The sequence below is a fragment of the Mobula birostris genome, chromosome 9 (genome assembly GCF_030028105.1).
Source record: "Mobula birostris isolate sMobBir1 chromosome 9, sMobBir1.hap1, whole genome shotgun sequence".
In the NCBI taxonomy this organism is placed as follows: Eukaryota; Metazoa; Chordata; class Chondrichthyes; order Myliobatiformes; family Myliobatidae; genus Mobula; species Mobula birostris.
The window spans coordinates 39,015,500-39,036,100 of NC_092378.1; the positions used below are offsets into that span (position 1 = coordinate 39,015,500).

A 20,601-nucleotide genomic window follows, 5' to 3' on the forward strand; every position below is an offset into this window, starting at 1 on the left:
GCATTTCAAAAAGAATTGAGTAAAGATAAATGACCTTGCTGAGATGTTAATATTCTCAGAAGGCTTGACGGGGTGTATGTGTTTTCCCCTTGGAATCATGGGCCATAACCTCAGATAAGGAGTCATCTGTTAAGAACTGTGGTGGTGAATTTTTGGGATTCTTTTCCCAGGCGAGGTATAGTTGAGTGTATCAAAGGTTGAGGTAGTTAAGTATTTGGACTTGATATGATTGAATGACTGCAGGAACCAGCTGGGGTATTGTGGTGAACTTTTGGTCAACTGGATTCTCACTGAATGCTTGAAGCTGGATGTCCTTCATCTGTTTCCCTTCTTAATGTGCTTGAAAACAGTCAGACAATCCATGTGAGCTCCTGAACACTTTGTAAAGTGCAGCAGAACTTATTCAAATAGATCTTTCCACCCACACTTTGAAACATTTAACAATCACCTGCAGAAGTGGAGCTCTGCTGTGTAAGCACGTGTTTACAGAGCTCCCTCGTGTTGGGAAATACAGATTTGCAAGTTGGCAGTGACAGTAAGGTGCTACTGCCTGTGAATTAATTCAGCAGCTACTAATTTGAGCTTCGCTACAACAGCTTTTATGATAGGTGGCAGTGCTTTGTGAGCCTATGTAAAAGCTGTTGCTACATCACTACGGCCTAGATTAATTTGCAAGTACTTTTATAGGATCTTGTGTGATTGAAAAATGTCCTTTCTGCTTTCTATAATAAACCTACTGATAACCTTATAATTCACCCACACATATTGAATTGCCATTTGAATGTGAGTATATTTAAAACTCTAGCTATCATAGATTTGCATAATGGTCTTTGTATTTGCCTGTATTTTCATTTATCTTACAGCAGCCTTCACTGTGTTCGGCCCTACTGGTCAATTCAAAAGATTTTTCTACTTCCTCGTAAACCTCCCAATAAATAACCAATACTTGTTCAATTTTAATTTGATGCTAATTACGCAAATATTAATGCTTCACCAGAGAAGCCACATGTCACTTTTGGAATAAAAGGTCAGATATGCTACACTTGGCACTTTAAATTTTTTGTTCTCACCATGAAAGAATTTACAGGATTTTAAAATATGATTAAAAAATAAATGCAAAATTGTGATTAATGGTTATGAATTAAGCTCACGGAATTAAAAATGTGTTTTTGCATGAATTTTAAGTTCTCCTTATTGACTTCATTGTGATACATCTGTGCTGTTCTCTGTCTGCTGTGGAGTTGATTGCTGTGCTTTTTTGCATTCCTTCCCTTTCATAAGAAACTCAAAGCATTTTATGAGGTAAGACATTTGTTTTGGATTTTGTTTGCACTGTAGAAGTAGCTTTGTACAACAAGTGTTTGCCCGTGTTATTTCTTTGCATGTCAGTGCTTGCTCTCCATATAACCTCCTTATGATACAAGTAACACAATTTTTTCTGAAGATCAAATCTTAAATGCGGAACAGAATTAGCTCCTCTTCACGGTTTGGGTTCAGAACTCTCGACAGTTTATGGTGTAATAAAAATAAAGTAGCAATTATACCACCAGATATTTTCTCTCAGAGTATGCTCCTCATAATTGAATCTTACAGGATTACTTTTTCCTTTGTAAATTAAAGGTATATAGTAAAAAAATCTCCTGATTTTCCTTAATGCTTGCACTATGTTGAGTTTTAAGTAGGTTGGCTGAACCTGTCTTTTTTTACATTTGAAATATTTCACTGTGCAAACAGTCACATTGCAGCCTGTAGAGTAAAAGCAGTAAGCAAATACGGAAGCATTCTTTTGTGTTGCAGGTGGTGTACACAAAGAGAGTGATTATAGTTTCTATTTTAATATTTCCTTTCATATATGGAATGGGCAATGCTGATAAGACTACGTTGTTCCTTCCTATCTGCCCTTGAAGCTGTTTGTTACTGGTGACTTATTTTCTGCTATGATGGTACTCGTACACGGCTTTGGGTGGGGAATTCCAGGATTTAAACCCAGTTACAGCAAGTGAACAGAAATAAATTTCCAATTTGGAATGTGTGCAACTTGGAGAGGAAACTGCAGGTGAATTTCTTTCCTTGCACCTGCTGCTCATACCCTTCTTGACAAAAGAGATCACGGAGCTGAGAGGTGTCGCCATGGGAAACTAGGCAACAGACTGCAGTGTATTTGTAGATAACCTGCACTACAGCCAAAGTTGTAAAGGGAATAAATGTTTGGAGTGGTGGATGAGGTATCAAGCAAGTTGAGTGTTTTGTCCTCAATGTGCTTCTTGGCTATTGTTGGAGCTACACTTATCTAAGCAGTGGAGGGTATTCCATCATGATCCTGACTTGTGACCTGTTAGAAAGGTTTTGGGTGTCAGGTGGTGAGTGAATCAGTACAGAACAAGTAACTCAGACATCCCACTCCGCAAAAACTCATTTCAGGGAGGTATCACCACCCCATTTCAGGGAGATAGCACCCCCAACCCCCACAACACCATATATCCCCCCCCCCCCCCCCCCCCCCGGCGGTCGACCTCCAAGGGTGTGTGTAATACTTTGTTTAGTGATTTTGTCTAATCTGTAAACCAAGTTGGGTATATGCAGCAAATGTGACATTAAAATATGTGCTTATATTATATTATATTATATTATCATGTTTATTCTATTACAACTTTAACAAGTCTACAGGGAATTTGGCCTCATCACGTATGACATCAATAGCGTAGCTCCTTAGCAGCTAGCCAGCTAGTTTAAATAACGTTAGCTGTGCTGTAATGACACCTGTTAAACTCACCTCAACATGTCTTTTACATTTTAACCCACCATGGGCAATAGAAAAGTCACTGTTGCAAACAGTGCAGCGAGCAACACTGTCATTATTTTTGAGGTCGACTGTAAAGCCCGCCCACAGAGAAAACTGATAGGTCTACCTAGCAGGGGTCCCCAGCATTTTTTGCACCGCAGATGGGCTTAATATTGACAATATTCTTGCGGACTGGCCAACGGGGGTGGGGTGGGGGTGGTTGTTGGTGTTAATCACGACCGGAATATAGGTCATAAGTTATTTATAAGTCAATAGCATCATAACTTTTTTAGTAACGTTTGGATATTAAACACACAATGCATATTTTCCCCGTATGAACATATAAAATCATTGCAACACACCAATATCGCTGAATCAGTGCGAGCCCTGGGCTTGTTTTCCTGCAACAAGACGGTCCCATCGAGGGGTGATGGGAGACAGTGATACTCGAACGGGTTCCTTATGTCCAGTCTATTCCGCAATTTAGTGTTTATTCCATTCATTGCAGAAAGCTCCGCTTTGCAGCGATATGATGTTGGAAATGGAAGCAACGTTTTCAGTACTTTCGTGGCTATCACAGGATATTTAGCTTTGACTTTGATCCAGAATGCTGGCAGAGATGTTATGTCAAACAAACTTTTCAGCCCGCCGTCATTTACAAGCTTGAGGAGTTGATCTTCTTCCCGTGCTGACACGGACGACGTGCGTGTAATGATCTTGCGTGCGTTCAAGTTCAACAGTGTGTGACAGAGAATGAGGAAAGGTGTAAATGACTCATATCATTTCATATCGCCAAACCATATTGTTTCCTCATGGCCTGGTGGTTGGGGACCACTCTTAGCACAAAGAGAGTCCAATCAGGACGCTCGCTGTCCCTCTCCCACTCAAAAAAATCTATTTCCGGGATACTGTATATAATTTCCGGGCATCAGGGAGCCACTATCGATATGCGGGAGACTCCCAAATCTTCCGGGAGAGGTGGGATGTCTGAGTAACTTCATACTGGGTCTTACAAACATAACTTGAATGAGGCTGGACTATTTGAGTTTCTGTTCAATGGTTATCCTCAGGAATTTGCCAGTGACAATGCCAACCCAATCCAGTTGTAGGTGGTTAGACACTCATTACTCGGTCCTTGTGGGGCATGATTGTTACCTGTCATCTATGAGGGCCAGGATTAGATTAGATTATTAAATTATGAGGACACGCAATCCTCGTTTATTGTCATTTAGTAATGCATTTAGAAATGATACAATGTTCCTCCAGTATGATATCACAGAAACACAAGACAGACCAAGACTAATAAAACTGACAAATCCACATATTTATAACATATAGTTACAACGGTGCAAAGCAATACTGTAATTTGATAAAGAACAGACCATGGGCACGGTTAAAAAAAAAAGTCTCAAGATCTCAAAAGTCCCATCATCTCACGCAGACGGTAGAAGGGAGAAACTCTCCCTGCCATGGACCTCCAGCGCCGCAAACTTGCTGATGCAGCACCCTGGAAACACCCAACCACAGCCGACTCTTGAGTCCGTCCGAAAACTTCGAGCCTCCGACCAACCCTCCAACACCGAGCACCATCTGCCGAGCGCTTCAACCCTGACTCCGGCTGCCAAGCCACAGGCAAAGCTGAGGATTCGGAGCCTTCCCCTCCGGAGATTCTCGATTGCACAGTAGCAGCAGCAGCGAGGCAGGCATTTCAGAAGTTTCTCCAGATGTTCCTCCGTGCTTCTCACGTCTGTCTCCATCAAGTCAGGATTGTGCACGGCATCCTACTTGACAAATACAGATATCATTCACCAGAGAGGCCGAGCGCATTGCATTGTGCCGCCATCTTCTCCTCCCCTGAATATTATCCAGAAAATGCAAGCATAGACCGCATCATTTTCAGAGGATTTGCACGTGGAACTAAATGTTATGCAATCATTGGTTAATGTCCCTACTTCTATAATGGAAAGAATTGATAAAGATGATTCTGCCCTGCGGAACAGCTGCAGGGAAATCCTGAAGCTGGAGTGATTAACCTTCACCAACCACAACCATCTTCATACGACTCCACCCATTGGATAATTCTTCTTTTGTTGCTCCTGATTTTGGTTTAAAGGCTGATTTATATTTGTGCGTACCAGCTTACGCCATAGCCTACGCAAGTGGGCCACGCTGTTGTGAGCACTTATACTTGTGCATTGTTGTGTCTGCGTCGCTTTGCAATTCGCGCATGTCACGCATGTGCACACACCTGCCCATGCAAGGCTTCATGGTCGTGGTAGTCTTTCTCGGAGTAAACAAGTTTAAAGGGAGCGTCATTTTTCGTAAAAGGGAAATATGTCCCCCATAGTTTTGGAGGTATGGAAAGCATTGCAACCAGAGTTCCTTCCCTGCCCTTCAGTCACCCAATGGGAAGCTATGCAGCGTAGGAGGAAATGCAATGCTACCAAGTGGAACAATCACAGTTGTTGCGGTCTGCATTGCCGCGACGCGTAGTTACATTTTGGGCGAGGTGTGCGTCAGGCTATGGCATAGGGATCCGTGTAGGCACTGCGTAGGGTTCGCGGCTACGCCGTACCTACTGCATCGATTTAACACACAAGTATAAATCAGCCTTAACCCAGGCTCCTTGAGTCACACTTGGTGAAATTTTGAAGTGCTGGCAAGGACAGTCATTTTCTCACCTGTCCTCTGACTATGGTGAAGTCTGAGGCTGGCTAGTGCTGACGAAAGCTGAATTGATGAAAATATCATTGCTTAGTGCTTGCTCTGTTGCTGATAATTTACATGACTTGTTAAAGATTGACCATAAAATATAGGAGCAAAATTAGTCCACTTGGTCCATCGAGTCTGCTCTAACATTTCATCATGGCTATCCATTTCCCTCTCAGCCCCAATCTCTTACCTTCTCCCTTCCTGCCCTGGCTAATCAAGAACCTATCAATCTCTGCCTTAAATATACCCAATGACTTGGCCTCCTCAGCTGCCTGTGGCAACATGTTCCACAGATTCAGCACTCTCTGGCTAAAGAAATTCCTCCTCATCTCTGTTAGCAGATTGAGACCATGCTGATTGGATAGTTATGAGACAAACTGGGTTTGTCATACTTTTTACGTCTGGGAATACCTAGAAATACCTGTGTTGTAATAGTACTTGAGCAGAAAGTTGTTCAGCTCTGGAGCATAGGCCAGGTTGTTGTCTAGTCTCATAAGTTTTGTCGTATCCAGTGCTCTTTTTTTAAAATTATGTTGAAGGGACTATCGTAAAGAGTGAATTATACTGGCAAACGTTTTGATTCTATAATAGTGTCAAGTACAGGAGGATGTCAAAATGGATCAACCATTTCTGTCTGAAGCTGACTGAACCATGGACCATGATCATTCGCAATATATGTAACAGCACTACAGAACTTTAATCTGTTCTGTTGTTTGTGGAATTGATAAGCTCTACTTATTACACCTAAACATGTCGTCCTGTACAATACCTTGATAAGACTGACACTTTTTCAGTGCACCTCATGTTGCCTTTGGCATCCCTCTGCACTCCTCGGTCAAAGAGGATGGTTCTCCTAAATGAAATGGAATGGCAATGGGATGTGATTGTCCAAAGCATCTCATGGATAGCCAGTCATCAACTGTCAGATCTTTCAAGGTTATCCCATTTGATATGATTGTAGTCACACAAGATCATGGAGGAGATGTTTGGTGGGCAATTGTTACTCTTGCCAGTGGTATCATGGGCAGCAGTTTCACAAGTAGATTGATGAGGATACAGTTTATCACTAAGTAGCTGTAGGAATGTTATTAAGTTCCCTTACCCAGTGAACATTCTGTCTCCCTGCTACTTTCAGTACTTATACAAGTTTTGTTCAACATGGAGGAACAGTAATTCATGAGTATCATAAACAGACTACTCTTTTGATTTGATATCCATTTTAACCACTTCTATGTGTTAGACCTGTACACAGAAGATTCAAATGTTTATGTGAACAAATGAAAGTATTTCAATTAAGTGAGAGCGGAATTATTTTAATGTTCCTGTGGTTTTTCTTCTGGGTCAACCTTATCCAGCAGAATAATTGTTAATTCTTCAAGACACCAGGTCAACCAACATTCAGTAAGGAACAGAGGAAACTGCTGATCCTGTGTAAACTCACTTTGGAGATTTGGCTGATGAGTAAAATTTAAAGATTATCAGCAGTAGTCAGTTTTCTTAGAAATGGGGAGGAAATGGACAGACTGCATTAGGATTTGATTTTTTTAAGCTGAGAATTAGGTTGATTGTATCATTGCAGAATATTATTTCACCATCTAATTATATCATTACTTCTTACAGGAAGTCCAAGGATGCACTGTTGATCTAGGCATCACATCAAGTAGCTCCAACCACCCAGACAACAAAAACAAGAATCGCTATATAAATATAGTTGCCTGTAAGCCATTTTAATTACTTTAATATACTAATTATTGGAATCTTTTAAACTTCACAGCCTCTTAGATCTACAGCTCATAAGCCCGAAGTACTTGATGTGGAGAGAATTGCTTCTGCTCACATCAGAGTTCAATCCAAAGCCCTGGTCCTCTTCTTTTTCTAACTCTTTGTAACCCAGGAAAAGGAAAAAAATGGCAAATTCCCAAAATCTTTATTGAAATGTACATAAGAGTGCCACAATGAAAAGTTTAATCCCTAAAAATAGTACTGTCAAATGGCACCGTCTAATTCAAATTCAGTGAGAAAATGAAATGAGAGAAAGATCAGGAATTTATTGTAAATTGCATGACCCATAATTTCCCTTCCACATCAACCTTTGCATTTAGATTATTATTCACAATTTTCATCTTCCTTAAGGTTTCACCATTAGACTCATCATCTCCTTCCTTTTCATAGAGTCAAACAGCATGAAAACATTTGGCTCAACTGCTCCACGGCAACCAAGGTTCCCCATCCAACCTAATCCCATTTATCGGTGCTTGGCTCATAACCTTCAAAACCTTTCCAATGCATGTACTTATCCAGCTCCTTTGAAAGTTATTATTGTACCTTCTTTAACCACTTACTCTCACATCTCATTCTACATGTGTACCACAATCTGTGTAAATAAAAAAAAGTTGCCCCCTCAAATCCTATTATATTTTTACCGTCTCACCTTAAACCTATGTTCTCCTATTGTCAATTCCCCCACCCTAGGGAAAAGACTGAGTGTATTCAACCTATTTATGCCTCCCATTTTAAATTGGTTAATTTAGTTTACTATTGTCACATGTGCTGAAGTACAGTGATAAAACATTGTTTTGCATGCAATCCATACCAATCATTTCATTACATCAGTATGTTAAATTGTATAAGGGGAAAACAATAACAGAATGCAGAATAAAATGCTACATTACACACAAAAGTGTGGTGCAGCCAGACAGTGAGATACCAGGCCATCATGAAGCAGACTGAGAGATAAAGAGCCCATCTGATTGTATGGAGCCCCATTCAATAGTGTTATATTGGGATAGAGGCTGTCCTTGAGTCCAGTGGTACAGGCTTTCAGAACCAAATATAGATTGAGTGACCATGTTTCAATATACTGTTCAATGTATGAGTGGCTCTAACCTTCCAGTCACCTGCCACTTTAAATCTCCATCCCATTCTCACACTGGCCTCTCTAATTTTGCTACCTATACTGTTCCAACAAGACCCAATATAATATTGAAGAACAACATTTATCTTTTATCCATGTGCATTGAGTCCAACATGTTCAGATAACCAGTCTGTTTAGGTTAGAACTGTCTGGTTCTAATGTAAAGTGATCCACCTGTAATATTAGCTCCATTTTTCTCTCTCCCCAGTTGTGATCAGATCTGAGTGGTTCCATTATTCTGTTATTTTGGATTTCCTGTAAATAGTACGTTCTACATTTCACAGCTCCAGCGTGAATATTTCTGATCCAATTGCCTGCATTTACTTCCTATTACTTGCACTTCTACAGATGAATCGGTGATAATTTACAAGCAGTGACGAACGAAATGGTAGTCTCCAGAACATTAATGTTAACTGGATAATCTTGGTCACTGGTCTGTTGCAGATATTCTTTTTATTTTTTTCTCTACTTCTCCCTGTCTTTGCAACTTGCTAAGTTCTCAATTTTCAAGTTCCAATGGCACTTCGTCAATCTGAAAATTTATCTTAGTCTCTCCTCAGATGCCGTCTAATCTGCTGAGTATCTCCAGCATCTTATTATCATGACAAAATAATTCTTTGCCTTTTCCCTATTCCCCAGTATATTTTCTCTGACTCAGTCTGTAAAGAAGTCATTTTAAATTTTATCTGTTTGGATGTTTATCTGATGCTCTTCACCCTGTTTTGTTTCTGGGACATACTATACATTGTTGCAGAAAACCACCTTGAGAAAACCTAAGAAATTCAGTACTGCTCAACATGAAGTCAGTATGATTGCTTATAATGATCTGGAAAAGTTACAAAAACATTTAATTTATATGTTTTTGCATTTTATCAATTTCTTGAGATACTGTGTACAATGTCTAATACAGTTAACTTATTTTCTGTTTCTTAACCCAAATTCAAAAGATGCCATTGTCACTTTTTCTGATTAGATCTTCTCTTAACATTAAAGTAATTTTATCTTCAATCATTAAGATTACTTTACCCTCATCACTAATTTACCTTGTTCCCTTCCTACTCTACTTGCCCTGCAAAATTTATAGCATAATACAGTATACAGAATTTAAATCCACCAAGTTGCGTTCACTGGTGGATTTCTATTTGTTTTTATCCTCTGATGATCAGTAAAATTTACTTTTCTTTTAAATAAAGGTAAAAGTGTTTTTTTTTTGTTCCAGTTGACCACAGCAGAGTTAAACTCTCCCCACTCATGGAAAAGGATTCTAAGCACAGCGATTATATCAATGCAAATTACGTTGATGTGAGTAAGATACTGAATCTCATTGTAAATTCTGCGATTACAGGAAATGCTTTTGCAATATATAGGATTTCTTCGGAAACATCCCAATTCTTAAAGTTTTTAATCTTTGGATCTATACTGCATTAATAAACATGCTTAAACACCCAGCTTACGTTTTTAACATTGTATTCTCAATAAGCAGCAGATAAAATGTTACTATCAATACACGTATTTACCAGTGGTGTTACTGCCAAGTAAACTGGGGGAATGATGCAGTGGTGTCTACAGATCTGGGATCTGTCCGGTGTTTCTTCAGCTTTATTTTGCTTGGCTTTCCATGTTTTATTTACTATAAATGCTCTGTTAACATTGTACAAGTTAATGAGTCAGACATTCCCATTTCAGTAGAACATTCCCTTGCAAGGATATAATCCCAAATATTCCTGTAATTTTAGCAACAGACTCACAGAAACCCTGTTTAAGCAGTTTATCAGAGTATTCTTTCAAATTTGAATAAGAATCCTTCAACAGATTTATATTCTATTAAGTTTTGAAGAATGAGGGATAATTAGATTGCAACGCACAGAATTCTAAGGGCACATGAAAGGGTTAAATATCAGTATTTTCACTGGTGGAAGAATCCTGGATGCAGGAATGTGCTTTTGCGATAAGGGAGTTGGGCGTTTAAATCTGAGGTATGTGGACCTTTTTTTTTTCTTGCAGAGGGTGGTGTTTCTCTGGAATTCTCTACCTCCAAGAGCTGTGGAGGCCAGGTCTTTAGAAGTATTTTAAGTGGAAGTAAATACATTTTTGAAAGATTAGAGGATGTGAAAGACTGGAGATCCACTGCAGAGAAGAATATGGGGACTAGAGCAGGTCCACCATGATCATATTGAATGATGGGGCAGGGTAGAGGAGCCTGATGACCTACTCTTGCTCCTGCTCCCAGTTTTTACATCCGATGTTGCAATTCTCAATTATTTTGGCACCTCAAATGTAGACAGTGCTGCTACCTGGTGTTTCCTTTGCCAAACACCTGATTAGTTTTGTCTTCTTAAGGCAAAACAATAACAACTTCCATGTATAATGTGCCTTGTAGTTGTATGTACCCAACAAATATGCTTGCAATAAATACACTGACATACAACTGATTGGGGGGGGGAGCCAAAATGTGATCTTGAACAAGGTAAGAGTCAAAGATTTTGACCTCTGAGCTTCAAAAAAAAGTTTTAATTTTGGGTGGTCTCAAGTGGTGAGTATTCTCAGTGAGTTGTGTGCCCTTAACCTTTGGCATCAGGTAAAATCCATTGCAGAATATAGGGACACAGTGATGGAGCTCAAACAAAGTGTGCATCTAATTCAAGAACCTCTTCATAAACCATGTCTCGAATTTTCTACAAATCAGTTAGTCTCATCGTTAGAGCGATGAGAGCCTTAAAGCAGCAGTCACTGTTCATATCCAAAATTACATACACTGTGAAGAAAGTTGTCAGAAGTGCTGGAAGATGTGGTAGGTAAGTGATGTGGAGTTTCCATGTTGGAATTACTTTACATTTGCAACACAATGTAAGGCATCTTTTAATTATTTATTTGAAATATTGTATATTAGAGTAAGGAAAAACCTCACTGAAAATATCACACAGAAATTCTTTGTGAGATAGGCTTTTATGTAAAAATTATCAAATGCAATAAATGTTATGTGGATTGGTTTCCTGACAATGGATGCTAATTTGACCTAATAAATGTTCATTTTCTTCCACTCTGGGCAAGTTTTCGCTCTAAACAGCTAAATAATCAGCTTTGTGCACAAGACATCCTAGCAATTGAACTTGGTTTACTTATTGACTTTTGAGTCTAAATGGTGAAAATTTAAAATATCTGCATTCTTTTAAATATTTTTGCACTGTACACTGCATTTGCAAATGCTGCTGTTCTTGCTGAGCAGGCTACCCATAGGCGGCTCACATTGTGCAGTCAACATTCCTCAGTTCACAGAGTGAAGCCTTCTGGTTTCAGATCCATTTCTCTACAGTGCTCATCCTTTGTAACCTGGTTAAAACGAACTAAGCAGAACAATTCTACAGAGGACTGAGAAGACGTAAAATTAACCTTTGCTTTGTGTAATTTAATCAATTTACTTTAGTGATATTGAAGGATTCCATATTAGTGATGTTAAAGCTGTAATAATTTTAATCACTTCAGTTTGAACCACGAAATTGGATGAAGGGAAAAAGAAATTTAAGATGCATATAAGGATAAAACAGTTTTTTCCACTGATGTTTAGGATTGTCCTTTGGGGAGGAGGAGAAAGGGGAAAGAGTTGCAGTTGTTTTGTAGTTTAAATGGAAAATGAATTAATATTTAAAAGAGGAAGATTTGCAGGTCTATGGAATAAGACCAAGGGAACATGACTAATTGTACAGCTCTTTCGAAATTGGCTGTAAAGCTTCTTCTGGTCTTGTGGTTACCAGACCGGAAACAAGATCCTGTTTGATTGATCCATAAGTTTGAATCCCAGCACTTATGAAGGGAATTTAAATGCAGTTAAATATGGATAAAAAGGCTAGAATCAATAATGGTAACCATGAAACTACAAGATTGATATAAGAAGTTACTTGATTCACCAAAAGTCCTTCATTAATCCAGACACAAAACAATGCGACAGGATCTTAATTGCCCTCTGAAAAGGTGCGGTGATGGTTTGATGAACATTGCCAGTGAGATCCACAGTGTGAATGAATAGAAGCATTGTCTAATTAAAGGAATAAAAGAATAATGCCTTATCTTTCTGACTCTTCCAATAATTTTTGTTGTCTTTATATGTTTGTGTAACCTTACTTTAAAATTCAATGGGTGATCTTCCTGGATTTTTCATAATGGATTTAACGTGATTCAGAATACTTCTTAAAAGAGATGTATGCTAAACAATAAAAGCAGCAGGAAGGTAACAAAGCATGATTTTTAATTATGTCTGTCAGGGCTACAATAGGCAGAAAGCCTACATAGCAGCTCAAGGGCCACTGAAATCCACAACCGAGGACTTCTGGCGAATGATATGGGAGCATAATGTGAGCGTCATTGTGATGATCACCAACCTGGTAGAGAAAGGAAGGGTGAGTTTCAGAAACCACAATAATGCCTTGCATACGTATGGTATTCAGATTATCTGTGTATATTTAACACTACAATGAAAAAGTGGAGACATTGCCACCCCTTTGTTTGGAATTCCATTTACTAGGAACTTTAGTAAAATACAATATCAACTTCCCAGTTGCACACGTTACCTAATTGTGTATTTAGGCTCAGAGCTAGCATTGAAGTCTTGGAAATTCCCTTCTTAATTTCTGATGTTTCTCCAAATTCTAGCCTAAATTTATAACTAGGAATACTAGTAACTAAGATGTTTTTGCTATACTACAACTATAAAGTATTGTATAACAAAAAATCTTAGTTAATGGTATTCCAAACAAAGCAGCAATAACACCCCCACTTCTTCATGCTAAGGTCAAATTTGCAGCAACATCAGGCTTCTTTACCTACATGCCAGTTAACATGGAAGTCCTGAAGGTCCTGGCAGCTCACCCTTGAAGTTTATTCTTACCGTAACGGGGTCCTCTCAAGCAAGAATTCCAAATAGATTTGTCACTCGACACAATATACGGATGCATCTGGAATGCGTCTTTTGTCAATTTCAGTTTTGACAATCATATGCATGTTCTCAATAGTTTAAAGAGTTTTTGAATACGTCTGAACATTGTTGCATGTGGAATCATTAAGAGATTCTGACCATTTTAACAGTTGACTACAATGGAAGCATGGGTTAGTGGTGTGTCAAGATTTTTAAATAGTTTTGGGCTTGATTTGCTCCAGGCCCGCATGATAGAATTCAAAGCACATGGTGAGTTTAAGGCAAGGGTTATTCATACTGGAGATTGGAGATTTTTTCATTCAAACCATGCAAAACTGATCTCAAACTCTCCATGTTATATAAGGTTATGGAAGAGAGGCGTCTGCATGCTATCCTAACCTGAGAGCATTGATCCTGTTGAGTCATCAAATATTAGCCATCTTCAGAATCAGCATCAGGTTTATTAACGCTGACACGTCATGAAATCTGTTGTTTTGCGACAGCAGTAAAGTGCAATTTATCAAATATACTATAAATTACAATAAGAAATACATGTTAAAAATAAATAGTGCAGAAAGAGAGCAAAAATAGTGAGGTAGTGTTCGTGGGCTCTTTGTCTGTTTGGAAACCTGCTAGCAGAGGGGAAATAGCTGTTGCTAAAATGTTGAGTTTGTGTCTTCACACTCTCTGATAGTAGTAAACGAGAAGAGGGCATTTCCTGGGTAGTGGTGGGGTGGGGTTCCTTAACGATCAATGCCACTTTTTTGAGGTATCGCCTTTTGAAGATATCCTGAGTTACAATGCTTTGAGAAAGCTCTTGGATTGTTCTGTAAAGTAAATTCTTAATTTTCTTTCAGAGGAAATGTGATCAGTACTGGCCATCAGAAAACAGCGAAGAATATGGACACATCCTTGTATCGCTGAAGAACACGAAAGTTTCATCTTATTACACTGTTAGACAGTTTACTGTACGCAACACAAAGTTTAAAAAGGTTTGTATTTGTTTGGCTCAGTTCAGGCAAAACATTATGAAGAGTTGAAAGCGTAGATTGAATTTCACCATGTTGCAAGTTGGTTTATGTTGTTTTACATATAATGTAATTTGTTCTTTGAGCTTGCCTGCACAAAATGTGTAGTTAGGGGGGAACAGGTAGATTCAGAGTAGGGCTCCCCACTAGCCTGATCACTTTTGAACTCAAAAGCCCCATTTGCTCAGTGAAGTTGGTCTGGGATTTACAACCAAAACAGAATTATTTAAGCTATTTAACCAATAGCTCAGAGGTGCTTCTGAATAAAGTTTGAGCAACAATTTGCACTTCCTACCAACAAGCTCCTGCCCACACTGCTCCAGTGTACTTAAAGGGCAGGTGATGGCAATCGTTTAAATATTGTTGTTTTTGGTATATGAACCATTAATGAAAGGTGAAGAGAGTTGATGCAGGTGGCAGAACAAGTCTGCTACTTGAAGTTTACTTGGATTTCCAAATAAGAAAAAAATACAGTTGATTCTGGTTACTTGGGACTCATCGGGACCAGTACAATTTGGTCCAATTAAGTGGCTGCCCCAGTTAGCCAAAGTTGCATGGGAAATAGTAAAAAATGTATAAAAGTGACAAACTATTGTTTAACTGAGTAATGAGTTATGTATTTAAATGAAATACAGAGCAAATTAGAACACCATTAATGCCACTGCAGTACTATAAAACTGTATTAGTTCCTAATAGTTATCAATGGAGAAGTTTATCAGTGTACGTGGCTGTGTACTTTTGATTGACTGTAAATGAACAAAGTCTGCACAGACACCTTGTGCAGATAATGAACTGCCTGCAACCAATGGTTTTGATGATTGCGCCCTCCAATTCTTCATTTTCGTTGCAACATTCAAGATGATTGTCAATACCTTCTAATGCTTTGTGGTCGCTAACTTGTTAAAGTAGTGAAATTGTTTTATTTTCACTCGCGGCCATTTCTGGCTTCTCCAAGCCTGAATGCTAGAAACTGCATTGAGCAAAACAGTTCTGAATTGTCTTACTGCTTATTTGTCACTTTCTATCAGTGACAAAAATCACTGCTTTTAAACACAAACACACACAACTGACACACATCAAAGTTGCTGGTGAACGCAGCAGGCCAGGCAGCATCTGTAGGAAGAGGTGCAGTCGATGTTTCAGGCCGAGACCCTTCGTCAGGACTAACTGAAGGAAGAGTGAGTAGGGTCTCGGCCTGAAACGTCGACTGCACCTCTTCCTACAGATGTTGCCTGGCCTGCTGCGTTCACCAGCAACTTTGATGTGTGTTGCTTGAATTTCCAGCATTTGCAGAATTCCTGTTGTTTGCGTTTAAACACACAACTGATGCTATTTAAAAACTGTTCACTCAAAGCACAGTGTAGTGTATAATGACCATGTGAGTCCACACAACTGACGCTAGGTCGAAACAGTTTAGCAACTGTCTCCTCTCCCAGTTAAGTGGCATAGTTTTCCAAATAAACAAAGGGAATCCCAGCTATTTTATCAATTAATTTTTATTCTTTAAGAGCTGCACCAAATAAGTGTCCAGCTCAATCCACTGTACGTGGAATTGTTTCCTAGACATTGCTGGTCAGAGTGACCGTGGTGAGATGACATATTTGGTAACTTGGAATTATATAAAACATTTATCTGACTAAAGTTAAAGTAATTTGTTATACTGTTCAATGATATTATCTGACTTAAGCTGAATAAATTAGTTTACCACCAGTGAGCTTTATAGAAGTGACCCCAGTTTTCATCCTCCCTCTGACTGATTCAAGCTGGAACTTTGGTGATTTGTACTTGATTTCCAGGCTCCTGGGAAAGTCACTGAAGGGACTGAAAAAAAGAAAATTGGTTTTCTTTAGGTTAAAGGGTAGAAAGGGAGTATGGTGGGGAATGGATGGTGTTGTTTGAACAGATGGCTGAGGCAAGCTTGAGAAATTCTGTACGATCAAGCACTTTAAGTTCCAAATTCTTGGCCTGAGGTTATACATTCTGGAACTGATTTGTTATCTTCTGCTTCAGAAGAAAATTAACATTATTATTGAACTCTTTTCTGCTCCACCACAGGGATCATTGAAAGGAAGGCAGAATGATCATATAGTAACCCAGTATCATTACACCCAGTGGCCTGATATGGGTGTTCCAGAGTATGCCCTTCCTGTGTTAACATTTATTCGACACTCAGCAGCTGCTAAGGCCAGTCATACCGGACCTGTTGTGGTCCATTGCAGGTACGCAACTTTATTCACTACAACATCTTTTTGGTTTGTCATAGTGTGAATACGTTTAAATGGTTTCAGCTACAAGCACTGCACAAAGTACTCTCATCGCAATTGCAGATAGAGTTACAGTCTCCCCAGTTTTTGTGGGATATTGGGGGCCGAACTCCGAAGTGGTCCAATATCTGGGGTAATGTTGCCTTGTCCTGGGTTGAAATGAAGATGTGATCAGAAATAATGTAAATGGCCACTAGGCACTAGGAATTCCTGAGAGAGCTCACCTCTAGAAGGCATTGCCCCCATATGTGAATCATTCTACCCCAACTTGGTGGTAAACTGATGGGGTGAAATCAATTGCTTGTTTTACACATAATTAGAGATATGTGTACAATAGGGATCGAAACATATCCCACCGGTTTCCACCAGGAAAATTAATATAAAATATTCAATTGAGATAGAATTAAATAGTTACTTATTTTTTTTTAAATCAAGGTAAAATCCCAGCATGCTTGTTAATGATAAACGTTTGCTGGTGATGATGGGCAGTGAATAATCTTAAACCAGAGGTAATCAATACTGGGTTTGTCATTCAAGATCCTTCCACCAGGCCATCAGACTGATGAACTCATGCTGATTTGAGTGTACTCTATATTACATTGACTGTTCTATTTATTATAAGTTACTATGATTGCACATTGCACATTTAGATGGAGATGTAACATAAAGGTTTTTGCTCCTCATGTATGTGAAAGATGTAAGAAATGAAGTCAATTCAATTCAATTCGATAAAGGGTGTGCCACAATATATTCACCAGCATTCCTTCTTGTCAATATATAATCCGTACAAAAATTCTGCTAAAATTGTGCAGTAAAGTCTGGGATGGTGCAAAATAGCTGTTAATTGTGCAGTAAAGTCTGGGATGGTGCAAAATATTTCCTTTTGAGTATAGCCACAATGAAGGAATGACCCATTTCCTAATTGATCACTTGTATTAGATTCCATACCATTTCTCTTGCAGTGCTGGTGTTGGGAGAACTGGCACATACATTGTAATAGACAGCATGTTGCAACAGGTCAAACAGAAAGGCACTGTCAATGTGCTGGGATTCCTTAAGCACATCAGAACACAAAGGAACTATTTAGTGCAAACAGAGGTAAGAAAAATGGTTAACTTGAAAGGAATTTTAGATGTGGCAACTAACTTGTTCTTGTTAGAATAAAGTCTTGGGAGGATTTGGTTTTTGCTTCATAATACCAAAATTGTCTATCTCTTCCTGAAGAAATAAATGCCTCTGAGATGAGAACACAAAAAACGTTTATGAAAGAAAGGCTTGGGGAATGTACATTCAGTAATGGTAACTGTAAAACAATAGAACTGTCATAGTGTTATAACTGAGTTATCAACATGCTTCAGGGAGTGAAAGCTGTCATCCTTTTACCTTGTCCATGAGCCTAGACGCATGGCAAAATGATTGCCTTGGGATAGCTCTCTGAAGTAGTTGAGCAAGCTATCCACATTATGGGCAATGATTACTAGCTTTCCCAGAGCTGCACACATCCTGTGCTTTAATAATTTCAGTGCCAGTGTAAATCAAGAGTTCATTGTGTTAGATTGGAAAAAAGCATAAGAGAATCTATCATGATGGGATCAAAGAATCTTATCACTTCTCATCCACAATATCAGGGAAACACATTGTAAGCAGAAATGACTAAGAACTGCCTGAAAAAAAAATATATATACACACACACGCATATATAACCCAACTAAAATACAAATAAGTAACTGGTTACAAAGTGAAGGGCTGAATTTGACTAGAAGTGCTACTTATGGGTATTTAAAAATTGAACATGATATTGGCCAATTATTGATTGGAATATTGATGGTAGAAGAATGGGATGAAAATTATTAGGCAGGATGAGTTGGAAAAGACCAGCTCTACTTAAAATGGATAAATCTCCCAGCTTGGATGGTCTTCACGTGCGAGTGCCTGGACCAGAAATGTTGCCAAAAGAGGGTCCGCTTGTCTCTGCCAAAAGAGATCAGAAATAACAAGACTAGGTTCCAAGCATTTCATCAGGAGGAGGAATTGGAGTTAGCTTTCCCTGCACCCTACATGGCAGACACACCTTGCCAGGAGACTCTGCCTTTCCTAATCCGTCACTAAATCATCCGGGACAATCAGTTTATCTCCCTGTGGAATGCAAGTTAGGATTTTTTTCATAAGGTCAGGTTGGAAGTTCTTTCATGGTTACATAGGTAGTTTGCAGAGATGGGGCCTCTCTGTTGAATCAGAATCAGGTTTAATATCATATATATTTCATGGCATATGACAATGTGATGGTGGAGGGGAAGAAGCTGTTCCTGAAATGTTGATTGTGTGTCTTTAGGCTCCTATACCTCCTCCTTGATGGTAGCAGTGAGAAGAGGGCATATTCTGGGTGATGGGGTCCTTAATGAGGGATGCTGGCTTTTTGAGGCACCGCTTCTTGAATACGTCCTTGATCATGGAGAGGGTTGTTGTGTCTGTGATGGAGTTGCCTAGTCTACTAACTCCTGCAGTCTCTTTTGATACTGCACATTGGAGACTATGGAGAAGGTGATGCAACCAGTCAGAATGCCCCCCACCATACATCAACAGAAACTTGCAAGGGTCTTTAGTGGCATACAAAGGCGGAGTTGAAACTATCTGTGGATGAACTCTTCATGTGGAATGGCTGGTGCATACTAGCTACCACACAACCTTTCTACCATTCAGGTGTGTGATGGAATAATCTCCACCTGCCTAGTTGAATGAAGCTCCAGCAAGACTCAAGAAATCAGACACCATACAGGACAAATACATTCATATTCACCATTTAAGCATTCATTCTCATTAAAGGTACGGAGTGGCTGCAGTGTGCACAGTCTACCAAAAAAAAACCCTGTAGTTATTCACTTAGCCTACTCTGCCTGTACCTTTTGAACCTGTGACTTCCATCACCAAGAAGAACAAGGCCAGCAGAAGCATAGGAACTTCATTACCTGCAGGTTCCTCTCCAAGTTACACACCATTTTGTCTTGTAAATGTGCCATTGCCGTCATTGTTGAATCCAAGTCCTGGAAACCCCTCTTCCAAAAGCACCTTCACCAGACAGACTTTTGTGGTTCAAGGGGGTAGTTAAGGATGGGCAATAAATGCTGGCTCACATCCAAGAATATGACTGTGACAATAAAGCTTAGCTCCTAATATTGAAAAACAGTAAACAGTGCATTGTTGTTCTGAAACTCCTGGTATCCTGTAGATACTATTATGTTTTCCAGCACTCCAAAGTACAGCCTAAAATATATGGGGTAAGTACAGGAGTGAGGAGAGCATGACACCTAAATGGTGAAGGATCTCATTAGGTCAGGTAGCATCTAGGACTAAACTGTGAATGTTTCAGGCCTAGACCCTTCTTCAGACTTTTTTTTTCCTCCAAAGATGCTGCCTGACCTGGTGAGTTCCTGCTAAATTCTGTGAGTGTGTGCTGAACAAAGCTTCCAGCATCTGCAGAATCTCTTGTGTCTATAAGGAGACCATAGGCAATGTTTACTGGCTGGACCCAGCAAGAACTGGGTCAGGGAAGATTCATCGTGCTGAGAGTACACCTACTGTCATTAAATAAACATTTTGAATGTTTTGGAGAGCAAATATGTTTTGTTTATTCCAGCAATACTGTACATTTTGCTTGATTGTGAAACACTACATGATTGTGTTTTGCTCGGGATCGTTAGTAATGTCTCAGACTTACCTGATCTGGATCTTTGGATATTTTGTACTGAAATTTAGTTCATCTGAGCTGGGACCTAGAGAATGTGTGCACCACTAAATGAGAGTTTGAAGACTGCAGCTGCAGTGGGTGATGTGTGTACCCATGCTGGGAGGAATATGCCTGTGCAAGTTGTACAGTAGGTTGCATCCTGAATGAAGTCATGGTGAACATACTTGGGTTGTTCCTTGCTAGGAGGCATCTTCTCCTTGTGTATATTTCTTACTCATCAATTTTACTTCATTACTTCACCAGGACC

At 39.3% G+C, this 20,601-nt stretch overlaps 1 protein-coding gene across 8 annotated transcripts in view; it reads left to right on the plus strand.

Moving 5' to 3' along the window:
- LOC140202693 (receptor-type tyrosine-protein phosphatase zeta-like) overlaps nt 1–20,601 on the plus strand; it is a 307,307-nt gene that overhangs the window by 257,611 nt on the left and 29,095 nt on the right. For 7 of the 8 annotated variants that reach the window (XM_072267863.1, XM_072267860.1, XM_072267866.1 and 4 more), the window contains 7 exons: nt 1,282–1,302; nt 7,115–7,211; nt 9,628–9,710; nt 12,668–12,802; nt 14,175–14,309; nt 16,401–16,564; nt 17,572–17,707. In XM_072267863.1, coding sequence (XP_072123964.1) covers nt 1,282–1,302; nt 7,115–7,211; nt 9,628–9,710; nt 12,668–12,802; nt 14,175–14,309; nt 16,401–16,564; nt 17,572–17,707 — 771 coding nt within the window. The remainder of the gene's footprint in view (nt 1–1,281; nt 1,303–7,114; nt 7,212–9,627; nt 9,711–12,667; nt 12,803–14,174; nt 14,310–16,400; nt 16,565–17,571; nt 17,708–20,601) is intronic. The other variant, XM_072267861.1, reaches the window with a different exon arrangement.